General features: G+C 36.8%; 1 protein-coding gene across 2 annotated transcripts in view; it reads left to right on the top strand.

The window, feature by feature from the left end:
* TMPRSS15 (transmembrane serine protease 15) overlaps positions 1–18,225 on the top strand; it is a 137,803-nt gene extending 119,578 nt beyond the window's left edge. The window contains exons 23-26 of one of the 2 annotated variants that reach the window (XM_036850722.1): positions 8,243–8,424; positions 9,683–9,778; positions 12,973–13,112; positions 17,438–18,225. In XM_036850722.1, coding sequence (XP_036706617.1) covers positions 8,243–8,424; positions 9,683–9,778; positions 12,973–13,112; positions 17,438–17,593 — 574 coding nt within the window. In that variant the 3' untranslated portion in view covers positions 17,594–18,225. The remainder of the gene's footprint in view (positions 1–8,242; positions 8,425–9,682; positions 9,779–12,972; positions 13,113–17,437) is intronic. The other variant, XM_036850723.1, reaches the window with a different exon arrangement.
* Positions 18,226–19,866: the final 1,641 nt, after the last annotated feature.

Here is a 19,866-nt window from a genome sequence, read left to right as displayed (position 1 = left end):
AAAGTTGGAAATTAAGGGAAAGAATTAAGTTTATTCTCGCTTTCCTAAACAAACTATATTTTAGGAAACCTTATAAATATAATCGATGGGGAAAAGATTTTATATAGTTTTTCCTTTTCCTTCTATTTTTTTTTAAACATCTTTACTGGAGTATGATTGGTTTACAATGTTGTGTTAGTTTCTGCTGTATAACAAAGTGAATCAGCTATATGTATACATATATCCCCATATCCCTCCCTCTTGTACCTCCCTCCCACCCTCTCTATCCCACACCTCTACATGGTCACAAAGCACCAAGCTGATCTCCCTGTGCTATGCACCTGCTTCCCACTAGCTATCAGTTTTACATTTGGTAGTGTATATATGTCCATGCCACTCTCTCACTTCATCCCAGCTTACCTTCCCCCTCCCAGTGTCCTCAAGTCCATTCTCTACGTCTGTGTCTTTATTTCTGTCCTGCCTCTAGGTTCTTCAGAACCCTTTTTTTTTTTTTTTAGATTCCATATATATGTGTTAGCATACAGTATTTGTTTTTCTCTTTCTGACTTACTTCACTCTGTATGACAGAATCTATGTCGATCCACCTCACTACAAATAACTCAATGTCGTTTCTTTTTATGACTGAGTAGTATTCCATTGTACTTATGTGCCACATCTTTATCCATTCACCTGTCAATAGACATTTAGGTTGCTTCCATGTCCTGGCTATTGTAAATAGTGCTGCAATGAACACTGTGGTACATGTCTCTTTTTGAATTATGGTTTTCTCAGGGTATATGCCCAGTAGTGGGATTGCTGGGTCATATGGTAGTTCTATTTTTAGTTTTTGAAGGAACCTCCATACTGTTCTCCATAGTGGCTGTATCAACTTACATTCCCACCAACAATGCAAGAGGGTTCCCTTTGCTCCACACCCTCTCCAGCATTTATTGTTTGCAGAATTTTTGATGATAGCCATTCTGACCGTTGTGATGTGATACCTCATTGTGGTTTTGATATGCATTTCTCTAATGATTAGTGGTGTTGAGCATCCTTTCATATGTTTGTTGGCAATCTGTATATCTTCTTTGGAGAAATGTCTATTTAGGTCTTCTGCCCATTTTTGGATTGGGTTGTTTGTTTTTTTCATATTGAGCTGCATGAGCTGCTTGTATATTTTGGAGATTAATCCTTTGTCAGTTGTTTCATTTGCAAATATTTTCTCCCATTCTGAGGGTTGTTTTTTCATCTTATTTATGGTTTCCTTTGCTGTGAAAAAACTTTTAGGTTTTATTAGGTCCCATTTGTTTACTTTTGTTTTTGTCTCTGTTTCTCTAGGGGGTGGGTCAAAAAGGATCTTGCTGTGATTTATGTCATAGAGTGTTCTGCCTATGTTTTTCTCTAAGAGTTTTATAGTGTCTGGACTTACATTTAGCTCTTTAATCCATTTTCAGTTTATTTTTGTGTACGGTGTTAGAAAGTGTTCTAATTTCATTCTTTTACGTGTAGCTGTCCAGTTTTCCCAGCACCACTTATTGAAGAGGCTGTCTTTTCTCCATTGTATATTCTTGCCTCCTTTATCAAAAATAAGGTGACCATATGTGCGTGGGTTTATCTCTGGGCTTTCTATCCTGTTCCATTGATCTATATTTCTGTCTTTGTGCCAGTACCATACTGTTTTGATTACTGTAGCTTTGTAGTATATTCTGAAGACAGAGAGCCTGATTCCTCCAGTTCCTTTTTTCTTTCTCAAGATTGCTTTGGCTATTCAGGGTCTTTTGTGTTTCCATGCAAATTGTGAAATTTTTTGTTCTAGTTCTGTGAAAACTGCCATTGGTAGTTTGATAGGGATTGCATTGAATCTGTAGATTGCTTTGGGTAGTATAGTCATTTTCACAATGTTGATTCTTCCAATCCAAGAACATGGTATATTTCTCCATCTGTTTGTATTGTCTTTAATTTCTTTCATCAGTGTCTTATAGTTTTCTGAATACAGGTCTTTTGTCTCCTTAGGTAGGTTTATTCCTAGGTATTTTATTCTTTTTGTTGCAGTGGTAAATGGGAGTGTTTCCTTAATTTCTCTTTCAGATTGTTCATCGTTAGTGTATAGGAATGCAAGAGATTTCTGTGCATTAGTTTTGTATCCTGCTACTTTACCAAATTCATTTATTAGCTCTAGTAGTTTTCTGGTAGCATCTTTAGGAGTCTCTATGTATAGTATCATGTCATCTGCAAACAATGACAGCTTTACTTCTTCTTTTCCGATTTGGATTCCTTTTATTTCTTTTTCTTCTATGATTGCCATGGCTAAAGCTTCCAAAACTATGTTGAATAATAGTGGTGAGAGTGGGCAACCTTGTCTTGTTCCTGATCTTAGTGGAAATGGTTTCAGTTTTTCACAACTGAGAACGATGTTGGTTGTGGGTTTGTCATATATGGCTTTGCATATATTGAAGAATCCTTGCATACCTGGGATAAACTCCACTTGATCATGGTGTATGATCCTTTTAATGTGCTGTTGGATTCTGTTTGCTAGTATTTTGTTGAGGATTTTTGCATCTATGTTCATTGGTGATATTAGTCTGTAGTTTTCTTTTTTTGTGACATCTTTGTCTGGTTTTGGTGTCAGGGTGTTGGTGGCCTCGTAGAATGAGTTTGGAAGTGTTCCTTCCTCTGCTATATTTTGGAAGAGTTTGAGAAGGATAGGTGTTAGCTCTTCTCTAAATGTTTGTTAGAATTAGCCTGTGAAGCCATCAGATCCTGGGCTTTTGTTTGTTGGAAGATTTTTAATCACAGTTTCAATCCCAGTGCTTGTGAATTGTCTAGTTATATTTTCTATTTCTTCCTGGTTCAGTCTTGGAAGGTTGTACTTAAGAATTTGTCCATTTCTTTCAGGTTGTCCATTTTATTGACATATAGTTGCTTGTAGTAATCTCATGATCCTTTGGATTTCTGCAGTGTCAGTTGTTACTTCTCCTTTTTCATTTCTAATTCTGTTGATTTGCGTCTTCTCCCTTTTTTTCTTGATGAGTCTGGCTAATGGTTTATCAATTTTGTTTATATTCTCAAAGAACCAGCTTTTGGTTTTATGGATGTTTGCTATTGTTTCCTTCATTTCTTTTTCATTTATTTCTGATCTGATCTTTATGATTTCTTCCCTTCTGCTAACTTTGGGGTTTTTTTTTTGTTTCTCTAATTGCTTTAGGGGTTAGGTTAGGTTTTTTAATTGAGATTTTTCTTGTTTCTTGAGGTAAGATTGTATTGCTATAAACTTCCCTCTTAGAACTGCTTTTGCTGCATCCCATAGGTTTGGGGTAGTTGTGTTTTCACTGTCATTTGTTTCTAGGTATTTTTTGATTTCCTCTTTTATTTCTTCAGTGATCTCTTAGTTATTTAGTTGCATATTGTTTAGCCTCCATGTGTTTGTATTTTTTACAGTTTTTTTCCTGTAGTTGATATCTAGTCTCATTGTGTTGTAGTCAGAGAAGACACTTGATACATTTTCAGTTTTCTTAAATTTACTGAGGCTTGATTTGTGACCCAAGATATGATCTATCCTAGAAAATGTTCCATGAGCACTTGAGAAGAAAGTGTATTCTGATGTTTTTGGATAGAATGTCCTATAAATATCAATTAAGTCCGTCTGGTCTAATGTATCATTTAAAGCTTGTGTTTCCTATTTATTTTCATTTTGGATGATCTGTCCATTGGTGAAAGTGGGGTGTTAAAGTCCCCTGTGATTATTGTGTTACTGTTGATTTCCCCTTTTATGGCTGTTAGCATTTGCCTTATGTATTTAGGGGCTCCTATGTTGGGTGCATAAATATTTATAATTGTTATTATCTTCTTGGATTGATCCCTTGATCATTATGTAGTGTCCTTCTTTGTCTCTTGTAATAGTCTTTATTTTAAAGTTTATTTTGCCTGATATGAGTATTGCTACTCCAGCTTTCTTTTGATTTCCATTTGCATGGAATATCTTTTTCCATCCCCTCACTTTCAGCCTGTATGTGTCCCTAGGTCTGAAGTGAGTCTCTTGTAGACAGCATATATATGGGTCTTGTTTTTGTATCCATTCAGCCAGTCTGTGTCTTTTGTTTGGAGCATTTAATCCATTCACATTTAAGCTAATTATTTATATGTATGTTCCTATGACCATTTTCTTAATTGTTTTGGGTTTGTTTTTGTGGGTCGTTTCCTTCTCTTGTTTTTCCTGCCTAGAGAAGTTCCTTTAGCATTTGTTGTAAAGCTGTTTTTTGGTGCTGAATTCTCTTAACTTTTGCTTGTCTATAAAGGTTTTAGTTTCTCCATCGAATCTGAATGAGATCCTTGCTGAGTAGAGTAATCTTAGTTGTAGGTTTTTCTCTTTCATCACTTTAAATATGTCCTGCCACTCCCTTCTGGCTTGCAGAGTTTCTGCTGAAAGATCAGCTGGTAACCTTATGTGGATTCCCTTGCATGTTATTTGTTGCTTTTCCCTTGCTGCTTTTAATATTTTTTCTTTGTATTTAATTTTTGATAGTTTGATTAATATGTGTCTTGGCATGTTTCTCCTTGGGTTTATCCTGTATGGGACTTTCTGTGCTCCCTAGAGTTGATTGACTATTTCATTTCCCATGTTAGGGAAGTTTTCAACTATAATCTCTTCAAATATTTTCTCAGGTCCTTTCTCTCTCTCTTCTCCTTCTGGGACCCCTATAATTCAAAGTTGGTGTGTCTCTGAGACTGTCCTTAATTCTTTTCATTCTTTTTTCTTTATTCTGCTCTGTGGCAGTTATTTCCACTATTCTATCTTCCAGGTCACTTACCCGTTCTTTTGCGTCAGTTATTCTGCTATTGATTCCTTCTAGAGTATTTTTAATTTCATTTATTTTGTTGTTCATCATTGTTTGTTTGCTCTTTATTTCTTCTAAGTCCTTGTTAAACGTTTCTTGTATTTTTTCCATTCTATTTCCAAGATTTGGATCATCTTTCCTATCATTAGTCTGAATTCTTTTTCAGGTAGACTGTCTATTTCCTCTTCACTTGTTTCGTCTGGAGGGTTTTTACCTTGCTCCTTCATCTGCTGCATATATCTCTGTCTTCTCATTTTGTTTACTGTGTTTGGGATCTCCTTTTCACAGGCTGCAGGTTTGTAGTTCCTGTTATTTTTGGTGTCTGCCCCCTGTGGATGAGGTTGGTTCAGTGTCTTGTGTAGGCTTCCTGGTGGGGAGGGACTGGTGCCTGTGTTCTGGGGGGTGGGGCTGGATTTTGTCCTTCTGGTGGGCAGGGCTGTGTCCGGTGGTGTGTTTTGGGGTGTCTATGGACTTAGTATGACTTTAGGCAGCCTCTCTGCTAATGGATGGGGCTGTGTTCCTCTCTTACTAGTTGTTTGGCATAGGGCGTCCAGCACTGGAGCTTGCTGGCCGTTGTGTGGAGCTGGGTCTTAGTGCTGAGATGGAGATCTCTGGGAGAGCTCTCACTGATTAATATTATGTGGGGCTGGGAGGTCTCTTGTGGTCCAATATCCTGGCCTCGGTTCTCCCACCTCAGAGGCTCAGGCCTGACAGTAGGCCGGAGCACCAAGACCCTGCCAGCTGCATGGCTCAGAAGGAAAAGAAGAACAAAAAAAACTAACAAACAGATAGAACCGCAAAACAAATGGTAAAAGCAAAACTAAACAGACGAAGTCACACAAAGAAACATACACACACAGAGTCATAAAAGGAAAGAAACAAATAAAACACAACAACAACAACAAAAAACAGACAGAACCCTAGGACAAATGGTAAAGCAAACTTAAATAGACAGAATCACACAAAGAAACATACACACACGCAGTGATAACAACAAACAAACAAACAAACAAAAATACGAACAGACAGGACCATAGGACAAATGGTAAAAGCAAACCTAAACAGACAAAATCACACAAAGAAACATAGACAAACTCACAAAAAGAATAAATAAAGGAAGAGAGCAACCAAACCAATAAACAAATCCACCAATGATAATAAGCACTAAAAACTAAACTAAGGTAAATATAAGACCAAAAACAAATCAGATGCAGAAAGCAAACCCCAAGTCTGCAGTTGCTCCCAAAGTCCGCCACCTCAATTTTGGGAACATTTGTTGTCTATTCAGGTATTCCTCAGATACAGAGTTTATCAAGTTGATTGCAGGGATTTAATCCGCTGCTCCTGAGGCTGCACAGAGAAATTTCCCTTTCTCTTCTTTGTTCGCACAGCTCCTGGGGTTCAGCTTTGGTTTTGATCCCAACTCAGCATGTAGGCCACCCTCAGGCCTATGTTCCCTGACCAGACAGGAGGGGGTTAAAGCAGCAGCCGAATAGGTGGTCTTGCTCATTCAGGCCGGGGAGAGGGAGGGGTACAGTAGTCATAATTGGAATGCAGGGCGAGCCTGAGGTGGCAGAGACCAGCCTGACATTGCACCAGCCTGAGGTGCGCCATGTGTTGTCCCGGGAAAGTTGCCCCTGGATCACGGGACGCTGGCAGTGGTGGGCTGCACAGGCTCCCGGGGTGGTGGGGGTAGTGACCTATGCTTGCACACAGGATTCTTGGTGGCAGCAGCGGCAGCGTTAGTGGTCTGTGCCTGTCTGTGGGGTCCAAGATGATAGCCGCAGCTCACGCCCATCTCTGGAGCTCGCTTAGGCGGTGCTCTGCCTTCTGTGGGCACACAGAACAGAAATTCCCTCTCCTTGTGCACCCTGAAACAACCATCTCCTGCCTCTCCAGCAGGTCCAGACATTTTCCCAGGCTCCCTCCTGGCTAGCTGTGGTGCACTAGCTCCCTTTAGGCTGTCTTCACACAGCCAACCCCAGTCCTCTCCCTGGGGTCTGACCTCCAAAGCCCGAGCCTCAGCTCCCAGCCCCTACCCGCACCAGCGGGTGAGCAGACAAGCGTCTCAGGCTGGTGAGTGCTGGTCGGCACCGATCCTCTCTACCCTACCATTTTAAACTGTTAGCATGCAGTTTGTGCTAATTGTAAAATCCATAGAACAGTGTTAAAGGTGAAATGAGATGACGCAAAGTGTTTGGCACTACACTTGGCACAAAATAGCTTCTCCATAAATGGGAGTTGTTTTATTGCTATAAAGCACTTAGTAAGTTTCCTCAGATTTTAAGGCAGTGCGGTTATCAGCGGATGCTTACTGGATGCTTGGGCATTCGTCGGCTTTTCTGAAGACTGCTACTTGATCAAACGTAATCCTTTAGGAAATATAACAATGTAATGAATAGATAGATGAAAAGATAAACAGATGGACTTGAAATAACTTCAGGCTCTTTATATATTTATATATTTGTAGGTGACTTGTATTTTAACATTTGAAATACCATGTTAAACTAGGCATTTGCAACTACTGAGAATTAAATCACTAGCTCTGCTCTAATTGCAGTTATTGAATTTTGACTTCATTGTGAATATGGCTCAGATGGCTTAATTCCAGCTGTTCACTGGTAATTTCTTGGCGTGAAGATGTTGCAGGACAATAGCACATTTAGGAGTCCCTGTACACTTTCAGATTCTAATATACTCTCCAATTTAATCTGCCTATAACACAAATGTTATCTTTTACCAGTACATTATCAATGGTCAACACTGTGTATGAAAAATTATTCGAGTTCATTATGTGTGGAAATTACTCAAGCTCATGTATTAGCTTATAAACGTCATAATAGGTTTTATTGCTTATGTGAACTCTGTGTGAATTCAGTGACCCCCTAAACAGGAGATGCTGCTGAACCTCCTTCCATTGTTACCATAGCTACTGTGGTTGCTGAGGGAAACCCTGGACAAAGATGTAGTCTCCACACTGGAATATGATCTAAAGCAGTGTTTCTCAAACCTGGCTATGCATTACCATCAACATGGAGATTTAACTGAAAAATGAATTTTTAAAATGCCCCTCTCCATCCCAGACTCATTAAACCAGAGATGGAGAAGGGGGAGCAGGTAACAGTGTTATTTAAAAGCATTCCAGGTGATTCTAATGGGAAACGGAAGTTGAGAACCACAATCTAGAACCAGAGATTAACAGATGATTTAAGAGAAGTTATACAGATTAGCACAAATTAAGGCTTCCTCTATGATCCGATCAGAAAAAATTGAAATTAAAGAAATATTTTTAAAGAAGAATTCTTCAAAGAAATTCAAGAATATTTGAGGATGGGAACACATAATTCTGAAATACCTACTGTGAAGATCTCTGGAAAGTAACTGTGGTGGATGGAGAGTTTCTTAGTCTTCTTTTTCATAAACTTTAGGAGAAATTTAGAGCCATCTAAGTGGAAAGCAGTCCTAGGCCTGCATATGACATCGAATCTGACTTCTCCTCAAATAGAAACTCGGTTGATAGACCAAATTGTCATAAATCCACACTACAATAAACGGAGAAAGGACAGTGACATCGCCATGATGCATCTTGAATCGAAAGTGAATTACACAGGTAAGAGAAATCGGTTTTAGTCATCTTATCTGCCCAAATTAATTCAAAATTAGATTTGAAATATCAGTACCAGTGCATTAATAGTCCATAAAAGTTGGATAATTTGTTATAGAAATCACTATAATTTAAATGGAATTGGGGAATGTAGAGAAACACATTAAATTACCTTCATCACGGTGCTTAAATCCAACTTTCTAGAAAATTGAACAGTAAAATACAACTCTCAGAGCCGTCTATATCAGTAAACTCCAAGGAGCAGCCCAGAGATAATAGGCCATGCTCTATTGCACGCTGTTTCTCATGGGAAAGAAAGATAGGTCCATCTGCCACAAAGGCCAGAGTATGACAAAGTGAGAGACAAGCATATGTTCAAAGAGCGAAGTGAGTAAGAATGGTCATTCATAAAGGAGATTCAATAATGTTAATAAAATGGCAGATGGAGGACTTCCTCCAAATACCTAAATAAGGTGCAAGAAATCACCTGAGGGAGTGAACTTTATCCTGAAGGGCTCTGCTCAGCTCCAGCCTTTCTCTGAAGAGTTTCTCAGTGCCCAGTCAGGAAAGAGTGCATCTCTGTGCTCCTCTGGCATTCTGTCTCCGCATGCATGAGAGCACTTAACAAAGGCAGATGATTGCTGCAGTTCGTTGTATTAGCCCTATCCTTTTATTTACTTTTGTGTCTGCCTTGGGTTTTACTTGTCATGGATGTTGAATAAATGTTAGGAGGCTTGCAAACTGTTGGAGAAAGGCTGAAAAAGTCAGCCACCAATGCTAATGCCTCCATAAGTACCCTATAAAACAATCGCCTAAAAGCTTTTTGAATGTGGAGATAATTGGGGAAAATTTACAAAAAACCTCAGAACATTTGCCCAAGTTTCTCTTAACTGACCCTGAAAAAAACAGCCTTACCAAGATTTTCATAGAACTGGAACCACATTCTATTAAGTACCGTGATTATTTAAAAATCAAATGTAAATGACTAATTCCAGAACTAGGATGTTGTGTACATAATAATAGAGTCATAGAGACAATGGAGAGGATCCTAAAAGGCCACCAGTGGTACCTAATCCACTGTCAAAGAAGTGCTTCTCTGAAATGCTTCTTTCCCCTAAGATTGATGTCTAAAAAATGTCCAGGCAGGATAAAATGAAAATACAAGTTGTTTTTTTAGATGAAATGTTGAAAATGATTGATTTTTTAAAACTTTTGGAAATGAATGTGTGTCTGTTCTTGTTTTTGTTTTCTTTCATGTTTCCAGATTATATACAACCTATTTGTTTACCCGAAGAAAATCAAGTTTTTCCTCCTGGAAGAATTTGTTCTATTGCTGGCTGGGGGACACTTGTATATCAAGGTAAATTATCAGACTCAATAGAAAACACCTACTAGTAAAAAGCATGCTATTACTCTATCCTGTGAATATTTTCAACATTTAAAAAAACTCTTATACTATAACAATTTTCTGCAATATCTCTTAAAAGCACTGTCTGGCTTATATTCATATGTTGTATATTTGTATAGTTAAATTTTTTTCCAAATTGCATGGAGCATATTATAAAACTATAATTCTTATTAGAGGGAAATTCAAGCATTCCCTAAACTCAATATCTAATTTTAGTATTATAAACTCTCTGATGAAAATATATACCTATTGAAATGAATATAACCAAAGGCTACAAAAATGTATTTTTATAAAGCATATGGATAAAGTCTCATCAAAAGCCAAATTATTAACTGTTACATTTTCCAAATCAATAAAACTATTTGTATTTATCATATAAATGTTTCACACTCACATTCCCTAAGATGAGAAGGGAATCAGTTTCAACATGCTAGTTCTGCCTACTGACAAGAAGACTCAGATATGGCATGAATCTTACATTGAAGACTATAAATTAATAAACCATTGACTCACCAGCATTATTTCGTAGCATGCTTTCCAAAGAATATCGAATTATGTTGTACACCTGAAAATAATATAATGTTGTATGTCAATGATACCTCGATAAAATTTTTTTCAATGTCCTTGCAATATTTCATCGGCTCTAAGATGTACATTTTTTCACATTAAACTATGTAAAATTAAAAAATGCCACAGTTAAATAGGGAAATTTACTTTCTTTCTTCATGGCAAATAAAGCATGTCTTACAATGGAAAAGAAATAACCAAACTTTTTTTTTTAAAAAAAAAGCATTCTAGTACTTCAAACCCTCTAAACGTAACTGCAAGGTTCATTGGTTTCAAAATTCCTAATAGGAGTTACTCCATCTAGGCTAGAGTTTGACCACTCACTAATAGTTAAGCAAAAAGGAACAAGCACTATTGTTGGGTGGAAAAACCTGGTCTCTAGAGTTACAACAGGTCATATCCATGATATTTAAAAATCCTAATTGCATTTAAGATGAAAAGGCACAAAATCTTATGGAGAGGTGCATGTCCCAGAAGCAAAGGATTCACAGCTAAAATATCCTTACTTCTTGTAAAAGAGAGCATAAGATCTAAGTCAAACCCTTGCCTGATGATTCTGACAAAGGTTCTCCACTGCAATTACATTATGTTGTTGAAATGCTTCATTTCTGCTGCCCATAAAGTATATTGAAGTCAAAGTCTGTATATTATTGTATTTCCTCCACTTGAAAAATGTCATGACTTATTAAATTTGAAATCTAAAGAGTAAAAATGATTCTTAGATAGATATTTTCTCTATCAGACTTCAAGCTAAAAGACATTTATGACCACAATGTACTCTTCAAAAGCAAATTATCTACTAACAAAATTTAAGACTCTTTATTCCATAGGAAATTATTATTTTTTTAAGAGTTGAGTAAACTTGCTCACATTTGCTTATTGTTACTAAAGATATGCATTTAATTGACTTAGGAAAAGTCTCTAGGAGTGGTATGGAGCCAAGAAAACAATCTGCATCTGAGATCAATTTCATTTAGGAATAAACAGATCACTTTTAAATACTTCCTGGGTGTGGCAATTTTAACAAATTTTATGAACTTTTTCTTAGGGTTTCCAACTACTTCTAAAACCCCAGTTTTTCCCCTTTGAGTATACTACACTAATTAATTTTTTAAGATCATGAACATGTTGCTTACTAAGAGAGAAAGAAGTATTATTTGATTAAATTAAGGCAACTAGTAAATTTAAATAACTTTACTGACATTTTTATGTGGGTTTTTTGGTATGAATATGTATATTTTCAATTATCCTCATGGTAACTCATGTTGACAAATATCAAATGTAAGAACACTGCTCAAATTTTTTTCTACCAAGAAGTTTTATCATATATCCAAACAATTTTTTCTTCCTTGACAAGCAACAAAATTTTCTTTGATTTTTATTATAAAACTAATTCTACCAGCCCATCCTCAGTCTTCATAGAACAAATGACAGTGAGATGCTGAAAGTTCTCCCCCATCTTAACCTCTCTAAATCACTTTTTAAAATTAAAGTTCATTGTCAAACTTTAAAAGTCATCCAGCCTCTGAAGTCACTGGCACCAGTTGGTATCAGCTCCCAACTTCATGCTCGCTGTCATACTGGTACTTTGAAATTGACCATGTTTGGAGTGTTTACAACAGGCAAATTGGCAGACAATACACAGTGGGGCTTTGTTTTTATTTCTTGAAAAATCAGTTATTAAACATTTACCAACACACCGCTGATTACACATACATTGCTTTGCACCTATGTGCACGTGCGCATTTGTTTCTTGTCTTTTTAGTGTGGTGATGAAACTTAGCTAGAAATGAGAGCACATACATTTTTGCAACAACACTGGCTGTCAGATGTACTAGGTTATTTACAACTTTCTGCTTTTCTTGAGAAAGCAAATAGAATTGCTAATTATTAGAAAGTGCTTATCATGTACCTTTTCTGGGCGCCCTAGACACCTGCTTTTTTCACATCCCTCTTGGGATTAGTATTTTGGTAAACAGAGATTCATGCTTCCAGTAGATGAGTCATTTTGTGAAAAGCATGGAAGTATACTCTGCTACTAAATGCCTCCTTTCTCTTCCCCTGCACGTGGATGACAAGCTGATTGCCCTGAGACCAGGGGCACAGTTCCTCTGAGCTTCGTCTCCTGTTCAGTACGCACCTGTTTGCTCATTCAGCCCCACGAAGGAGCTGAATGCCATTATAAGGGAGCACCTCTTCAGGTGCCAAATGAAAAGCACTGCTGGATTTCTGAGACTTTGCTGATTTCCATGAATGAAACTTTTTGTGTTGGCGGGCTTTTTTCCCCCAGAAGCAATGCTGTAACCATTTGAAATTACTGAAAATACCTAAAGACCGTCTAGTCCAATCCACCATCCCTGCTAGCCCTTGGGAACTAAAGAAGTGCTTTACTGTTACCCACTTGGCAAAATCTGCAGATGGGCTTTATTATGTGCTTTTGGCATTTAGTTCCATTACGTATACACACAGTACTCGGTAATGAGAGTGAACTGTTGAAATAAAAAAGACTGATGGCGGCTCCTTCAATGATGCATGTTGATCACTTCTGACTGGCTGGCTGCATTATCCATTTTGCACAGGTCCTCCCGCAGACGTACTGCAAGAAGCTGATGTTCCCCTTCTATCGAATGAGAAATGCCAACAAGAGATGCCAGAGTATAACATTACAGAAAATATGGTGTGTGCAGGCTACGAAGAAGGAGGTGTAGATTCTTGTCAGGTAAATATGTAAAACCGCTCACCCAATATTTCCAGAAAGCATTGCTACATGATGAGTTCATCACTCAACAATGATTAGGGAGTGCAGAAATCATCAGGGTCTTAATTTCATTTCCTCATTTACAAAACTGTGACTTTTCACTTTTATTTGTGGCTTATTTGCATAGTACCCCTGGGTGGACCTGAGCATTAGAAACAGAACTAATTTTTATCAACAAAGGTTACAAATCAGATGTCTTTAGAGACTAGGCATAACATGTGGATGTGTCTGACTGCCAGGAAAAATATGCAGTAGTGGGCCTGGGGGTGAGCTGGAGAGTATGTACCTTAGCTAGAATCATTTATTTTCAAATTTCAAATTCTTCAAAACCCTATTCAAACAAATCAAACAAAAACAGGTCTGTGGGCCAAATTGGCCTGAACTCCTCTAATTCTCAACCCTGATTTAGAGTCTAGCCCAGGTGTCCAGTGACCCAGAATAATTTCTGGATGAAAACCAACCTGGAGAGCCTGCAATATGTTTGAAGTATCACTAGCTTTTTTTTTTTTTTAACAGAATAAAAAATGATTTATTTAAAAATACAAATACTTTGAGAATAACATTAAAATAAGTAAATAGAAGCACTAATAAGTTGGCATCCAGTGTCCTAAAGAGGTTTTCAACTGGAACTTTTTAGAGAGGTGTGATTTTTTGCTCATTCTTTTGACTTGTGTGACTTTCAAAGAAAACTCTTACCCACACACTAACCCTCATAGAAGATAAAAACTTTTTTTTTTCTGCTTTTGCTTTTTTTTTTGGAATTTTGGAATTTTATTTATTTTTTTATACAGCAGGTTCTTATTAGTTATCTATTTTATACATATTAGTGTGTATATGTCAATCCCACTCTCCCAATTCATCACACCACCACCACCCCTGCCACTTTCCCCCCTTGGTGTCCATACGTTTGTTCTCTACATCTGTGTCTCTATTTCCACCTAGAAATAATGTAGCCATCTATCAGCTCCATGAAATCTATATACATTCAACAAATAAAAAGTAAATTCTGCTAGATTTTAGATTTATAATTAATTTTTAGGTGCAGTATGGACTAGCCATGAAAGCATGGATTCTGTGCTCAAACTACTTTTTTTTTTTTTTTTCAAACTACTTTTTTGACCCTTGCTTTAACACTTACCAGTGAGTCTGCGCAAGTCACTTAGGTATTATTGAGAGGTTTAAAAGAGGTAACACGTGTAAGGCATTAAGTACGTGCGCAAAAATATTAACAATTTTTATTATGAGATTTTGTAAATAAATTTTGGAGCATATTTTCTATATTTGAAAATTAATAAAATATTAACGCACTAACATCTACTGGATTAGATTAAAACTGATAGCAGTACTGAGCAAATGAATAATCTACAAATGCAGATGTAGCAATCTATACTGTGAGGAAATGGCTTCACTTTGTTAAAGTGTAAACAACTTGTTATCTATATGAACACATACTAATACATATGTCATAATAATTGGACTGAATACAAGACTTTAACTGACAGTTAAACAGGTGGATCCGAATATGTGTTCTCTAGTGAAGCCAATGTCTCATGTCATCTTAAATGTTCAGCTTAGTTTTACATTTATTCTGCTTTGATGACACTTGCGTATTCAAGACGAATAGGATAGCATTATTGTTTACAATTTTTCTCTTATACTTTCCTTTTAAAATGAAAAGTGTACTAAAGGTAAGATATATTGCCACTTAGAGGGAGATTTATAGAATTATTGCTCAGAAGGGAAATCAGCTGTACAACTTCAATTAGAGTTAATGGGGGTTGTGTGGCAGACACCTCATGCACTAGGTAGAAAATATGACTGCTGATGTTATCGATGCTTGGGTTATATTAAGCCAGCAACTCATGCCAGATCTCTGAAATCTCATATTTGGCTCCAATTTCTAGAGAGTCTAAGTATGTTATTCATTAGCAAGTAAGAAAGCTCCCACACAAGGCAATACTTTGTGTAATATAATGTTATCATGATTGAGTAATCGATAGTCTAGAGAGTTACATGATTTTCTTTGTTCATCTTTAATATTGTGTTAAAAAGGAGGACTGATTACATAAGGATACATCATTTTAAATTATGCATATGTTACTATTGACATATCACTTGAATAAGTTCTTCAAAGCATTATTTTTTCCCTATAGTGGTGAAGAATTTGCCTTATTAGTCATTCACATGTTCTTGAATATCTTCTGGCTTCCCAAAGGCTTGTGCTTGCTAGGCAGCTGTTTGGATTTTAAGGCACCATGAGTGGCTGTCAAAAGTCCTCTCTTTATAAAACTAAGTGAATGACACAAAGAGCAAGCCCACTCTGCTGACTATTCTGAGACTTGTTCTATACACTCCTGGTTTTCAAAGTGTGGCCTCCAATCCAGGAGATCAGCATCACCTGAAATCTTGTTATAGGCACAAATTCTTGGCCCTGCCAGAGAGTCGCTGAATCAGAAACTCTAGAGGTGGAGGCCCAGCAATGTGTGTGTGAGCAAGCCCTCAGGTGATTCTGATGCAACCCAAGGTTTAAGAACCACTACCCTAAATAAAAACGGTCTCCAACCCTTATACTCAGATGTTCAGTCAAAGAAGTTAATGATTTTTGTTTTTCTTTATAAATATAGCATCTCCGTAGAAACAAATTTTAGGTTAATACTTTATGGTCTGGACATTCACTCATATTTTTGAAGTACTTACACATCTCTGAGATAATGCAAGGAAATAACTTCATTGAACAAATCAGAAAATGAAGGCGAAGAGAAGTAACACAATAGAATTGAAATGGTGTGTGTAGTTAGATGATGGGAAGTGATAGACCCAGACGTAGGTCTCTCAAACAGACAGACCACTCAGCTGTTTGGCCTCAGGCCTGCTGGTGGATTCTTTGAATAACAGCCACTGAGCCAGTATGTGCTGGGTAATTTAAAATCCTTGTTCAAGTAATCAACGTCTGGATTCTACTGTCTTTTAAAAAATATGAAATTATTTTTGAAAATATGAAGCAAACCAAATGACTCCTTTTTAAAATACCCAAACATTTGAGGTTTATTTTTACTAACTTCTAAGTCACGTATCACTTTGAGTCAGTATTTATTCTTACCTTGAATTGACACTGTTCTGTAAATATTTCTGAACCATATTATGAACTAAGGGCTTAGGATGCAGAAGTACAATCACAATCCCCGCCTTCAAACAGCTTGAATACATTTGTTACATCTAGAAAAGGAGTAACCCATGGTTGCCAATGAGATTTATTCTCCTCTCCTCAGGAGAGAAAGGGTGATTTTCTAGACCACATTTTTTTCCCTTAAATATAAGTCCCAAAGGTGATAAAGAATCAGGCAAAATGTCTCTCAGGATACTTTTTAACATAAGCTTAGCTGAAATATTCTATTGTACCAGTGATTTACCAAAGTACACAAGGCTTTAAGTTCCTTCATAAATATAAAAAAGAAAGGATTAATTTTAAATGCTTTCACAATTAATGTGGGAAAATATTTGTCAATTCTCTGTCATTAAATAACAGTACTATACATTTGCATTATATTCATTTGCATTACACAGGAATAATCCTGTGGAGATAAAATCTATGTAATTAACTCAACTAGGAATTGCTATAATTAACATTTATGAAAATTAAAAACATTTCATCAATTAAGATAGATGAAAATGTGTGCCTATCACTAGAAATTATATCATAAATGTGCCTATTTCAGTTGAAATATTGTTTTTTTTCAAATCTGACTGTGCTTGTCTAATGCCAAAAAATTAATGCTGCCCAAGAGAACTAAAATCAACTTTATGTGTGAGTTATTAGTTATCCTAAAGCACATAATGTGGAATATTGTCTTTCCACAAAGCCCCTCATAATACTTAGGACATACCTCCTTTAATAAAAGGATTAGCTTTTAACATATATTTTGGTTGGGATGCTCTCAGAGTTGTGTCTTAGAAACTTTCTTGGTACCCATTAAAATGCCATACTTAAAGCAAGGACGTGCTTGCTATAAGAGTGAATCATAAAAAATTACATATAAATTTTGTTTTAGTTGCCATAGTTTCTCTGTGCCCTTACTGAGCAGCGATAGTTTCTAATTCTTGACCTAGAGTGATGGTGAGAATATTTACAGATGACTTGCAATGGCAATTAAACCATATTTTTGACCTTCAGTTTTGAACTTATTTGCTTAAAAAAAAAAAAAAAATATATATATATATATATATATATATATATTTATATCAGTTGATCACACATCTACAATTTTCTTTTGCAATTTACTCTTTAGGGGGATTCAGGAGGACCACTCATGTGCCAAGAAAACAACAGATGGTTCCTGGCTGGTGTGACGTCATTTGGATACCAGTGTGCACTGCCTAATCGCCCAGGGGTGTGCTCCCGGGTCCCAAGGTTCACAGAATGGATACAAAGTTTTCTACATTAGAGTGTTTCCTAAAGCTAAGATGAAAATCAGGCAGTTTTCCCATTCCACTTTAAGAAGCATGGAAATTGAGAGTTTTGAAAAAATCGTTTCTAAAAGCCTTGATTCTTTACCTAAGCCGCCGAAATGCTGGGGGAAAAAACAAAAACTAATCTTTACAATACAAAGTAACTTTAAAATAATAAATTTTGATTTTATTGTGAACAGTTATTCTTTCACAGATATTATTTCCTTTGTTCTTAATCATTTTTATCATATTCTCTTATTTAAAGGAATGTTATTTTAAAGCATACACTTAAAGTTTAAGCAAAATTAGGAGAAGCAAAATAAACTATTTGCACAAAGTATGTTATTGTTTAAAATAGACTGTTGTAAATTATCTAATTCCAGCTTAGATCACTATTATAAGAATCTCAATCATTCTCCTGCTTTTCTATCCAAATGCATTTCCAATCCAACTTGAGCACATCCTTAATATTTTCCCCACTTATCAAAAATATTTATTGTAGGCTCATGTCACAGACCTGAACTAAATCGATTGCACAATGCTCTCAAATAAGCTAATTAAACAGCAAAATAGCACAAGTCCATATATGGCCCTTGTATCAAAATTAAAGCTAAATTAACTAATATTGTCATACTTTCATTGGATCATTTTTTACCTGGATTATTCATACGGTCCGTTTATTTCAAGCTAGTGTTTTTCAGGTTTCCAAAAATTATCAGACATATCAAAGAAATACAACTATTACAAATGTGGTTTTTCTCTGATAGATGAGTTACAGTGGATATTTCTAACATGTGCAAAACTTATTTAGACACAGCTGAATTGCCCACTGGAAGGCCAAAAATGTGGAATAAATGAATTTGCTCCACTGCTTTAATCTCTTGGATCATTTCCAGAGTAAGTGCAAACTTCAATTTAGCTTACCACACAAAATCTACTGATTTATTCAGGAAGACAAAATTCATGCAAATTAATACAAATGTACACACACACACACATTCTTGCATGGGTCTATATGGTCCAAAGTAATAGAAGAGAGAGTAAGGTTTCAAGCAGTTGAAAGAAGGGATCAATCAGTTTATATTGGCCTTATGGAAGAAAGGAGACTTGGCTACACCTGAGAGGAATAGTTGTTACTGACGTCCTGAAGAGGCAGTGGGGACCACCGCGTAGGTGGGAGTGATCCTGAAATTTCAGGGAGAAGGGACAGGAGATAATCATGAGTTGTCCTAGCAAAAGACTCTCTCTCTCTGGGCAATGGTCAGAGAAAGGGAAAACAATGCCATATAAAGAAGGTGACATGTACACACTGCTATATATAAAACAGATAACCAACAAGGACCTACTGTATAGCACAGGGAACTCTACTCAATACTCTGTAATGATCTATATGGGAAAAGAATCTAAAAAAGAGTGGATATATGTATATGTATAACTGATTGACTCTGCTGTACACCTGAAACTAATGCAACATTGTACATCAACTATACTCCAGTAAAAATTAAAAAAAAAAAAAAAAGGTGTAGCCAGATGATTGAGGACTACAAATTCCTGGTAAACAATCACGGGATTTATTCTTAGGACAAAAATTGGGAGTCCCTGAACACACTATTCTTTTTAAAACCTTTGCAATGACCTGTTCCTAATAGGAAGGATGGAGTGGTTAGGAAGGATGGAACAGCAAGGGTAGGGCGTGCTGTTTGGTTTTATTTCCTGAATATTGTTCTGCAATTCACCTGCCTTTCACAACACTTATTAGAAGTATGCTCTGAAAATACAAATACAACATCAATTCCTTTTTATTTTTCAAAGGTCAGCTTAAGAAACCCTTAGGACAGTCTCTCTACCATCTTCCAATAAGACAGAAGTTCATTATCCCAACTCTAGGAACTTAGGCGTTTAGTAATTGACACCGGAAGAGTAATCCAGCTCTGGATCAAGATAAAAGGCAAAACCAAGTCCCTTCCCCATTGCTTTGCCTCTCCTGCCCTGCAGCTGTTGCAGTTGTGGGTGGCACAGACGATGGGGAAAGCCTAGTCTCCCTCCATCAAGTCCTGACTAGAGGAAGTAATGCATGGTGGGAGCTTGGAGGGAAGAGGTAGATCCCAGCAGCTGGTCTCCTATTCTGCCCAGAAAGATGGGTCGCCAAGAAAAGAAAAAGAAGTGCTAAATGTGGGCAGATCTAAGCTTAGAACGCAGCTGCCTATTTCCTCAGTCTCTGAGCAGCTGAAAAAGGACCACTGCCCACTAATTTCTATTTTGCCAACCA

The sequence above is a fragment of the Balaenoptera musculus genome, chromosome 4 (assembly GCF_009873245.2).
Source record: "Balaenoptera musculus isolate JJ_BM4_2016_0621 chromosome 4, mBalMus1.pri.v3, whole genome shotgun sequence".
In the NCBI taxonomy this organism is placed as follows: Eukaryota; Metazoa; Chordata; class Mammalia; order Artiodactyla; family Balaenopteridae; genus Balaenoptera; species Balaenoptera musculus.
Note: the sequence above shows the minus strand (reverse complement) of the source record. Positions and strands in the feature narration are given on the sequence as shown.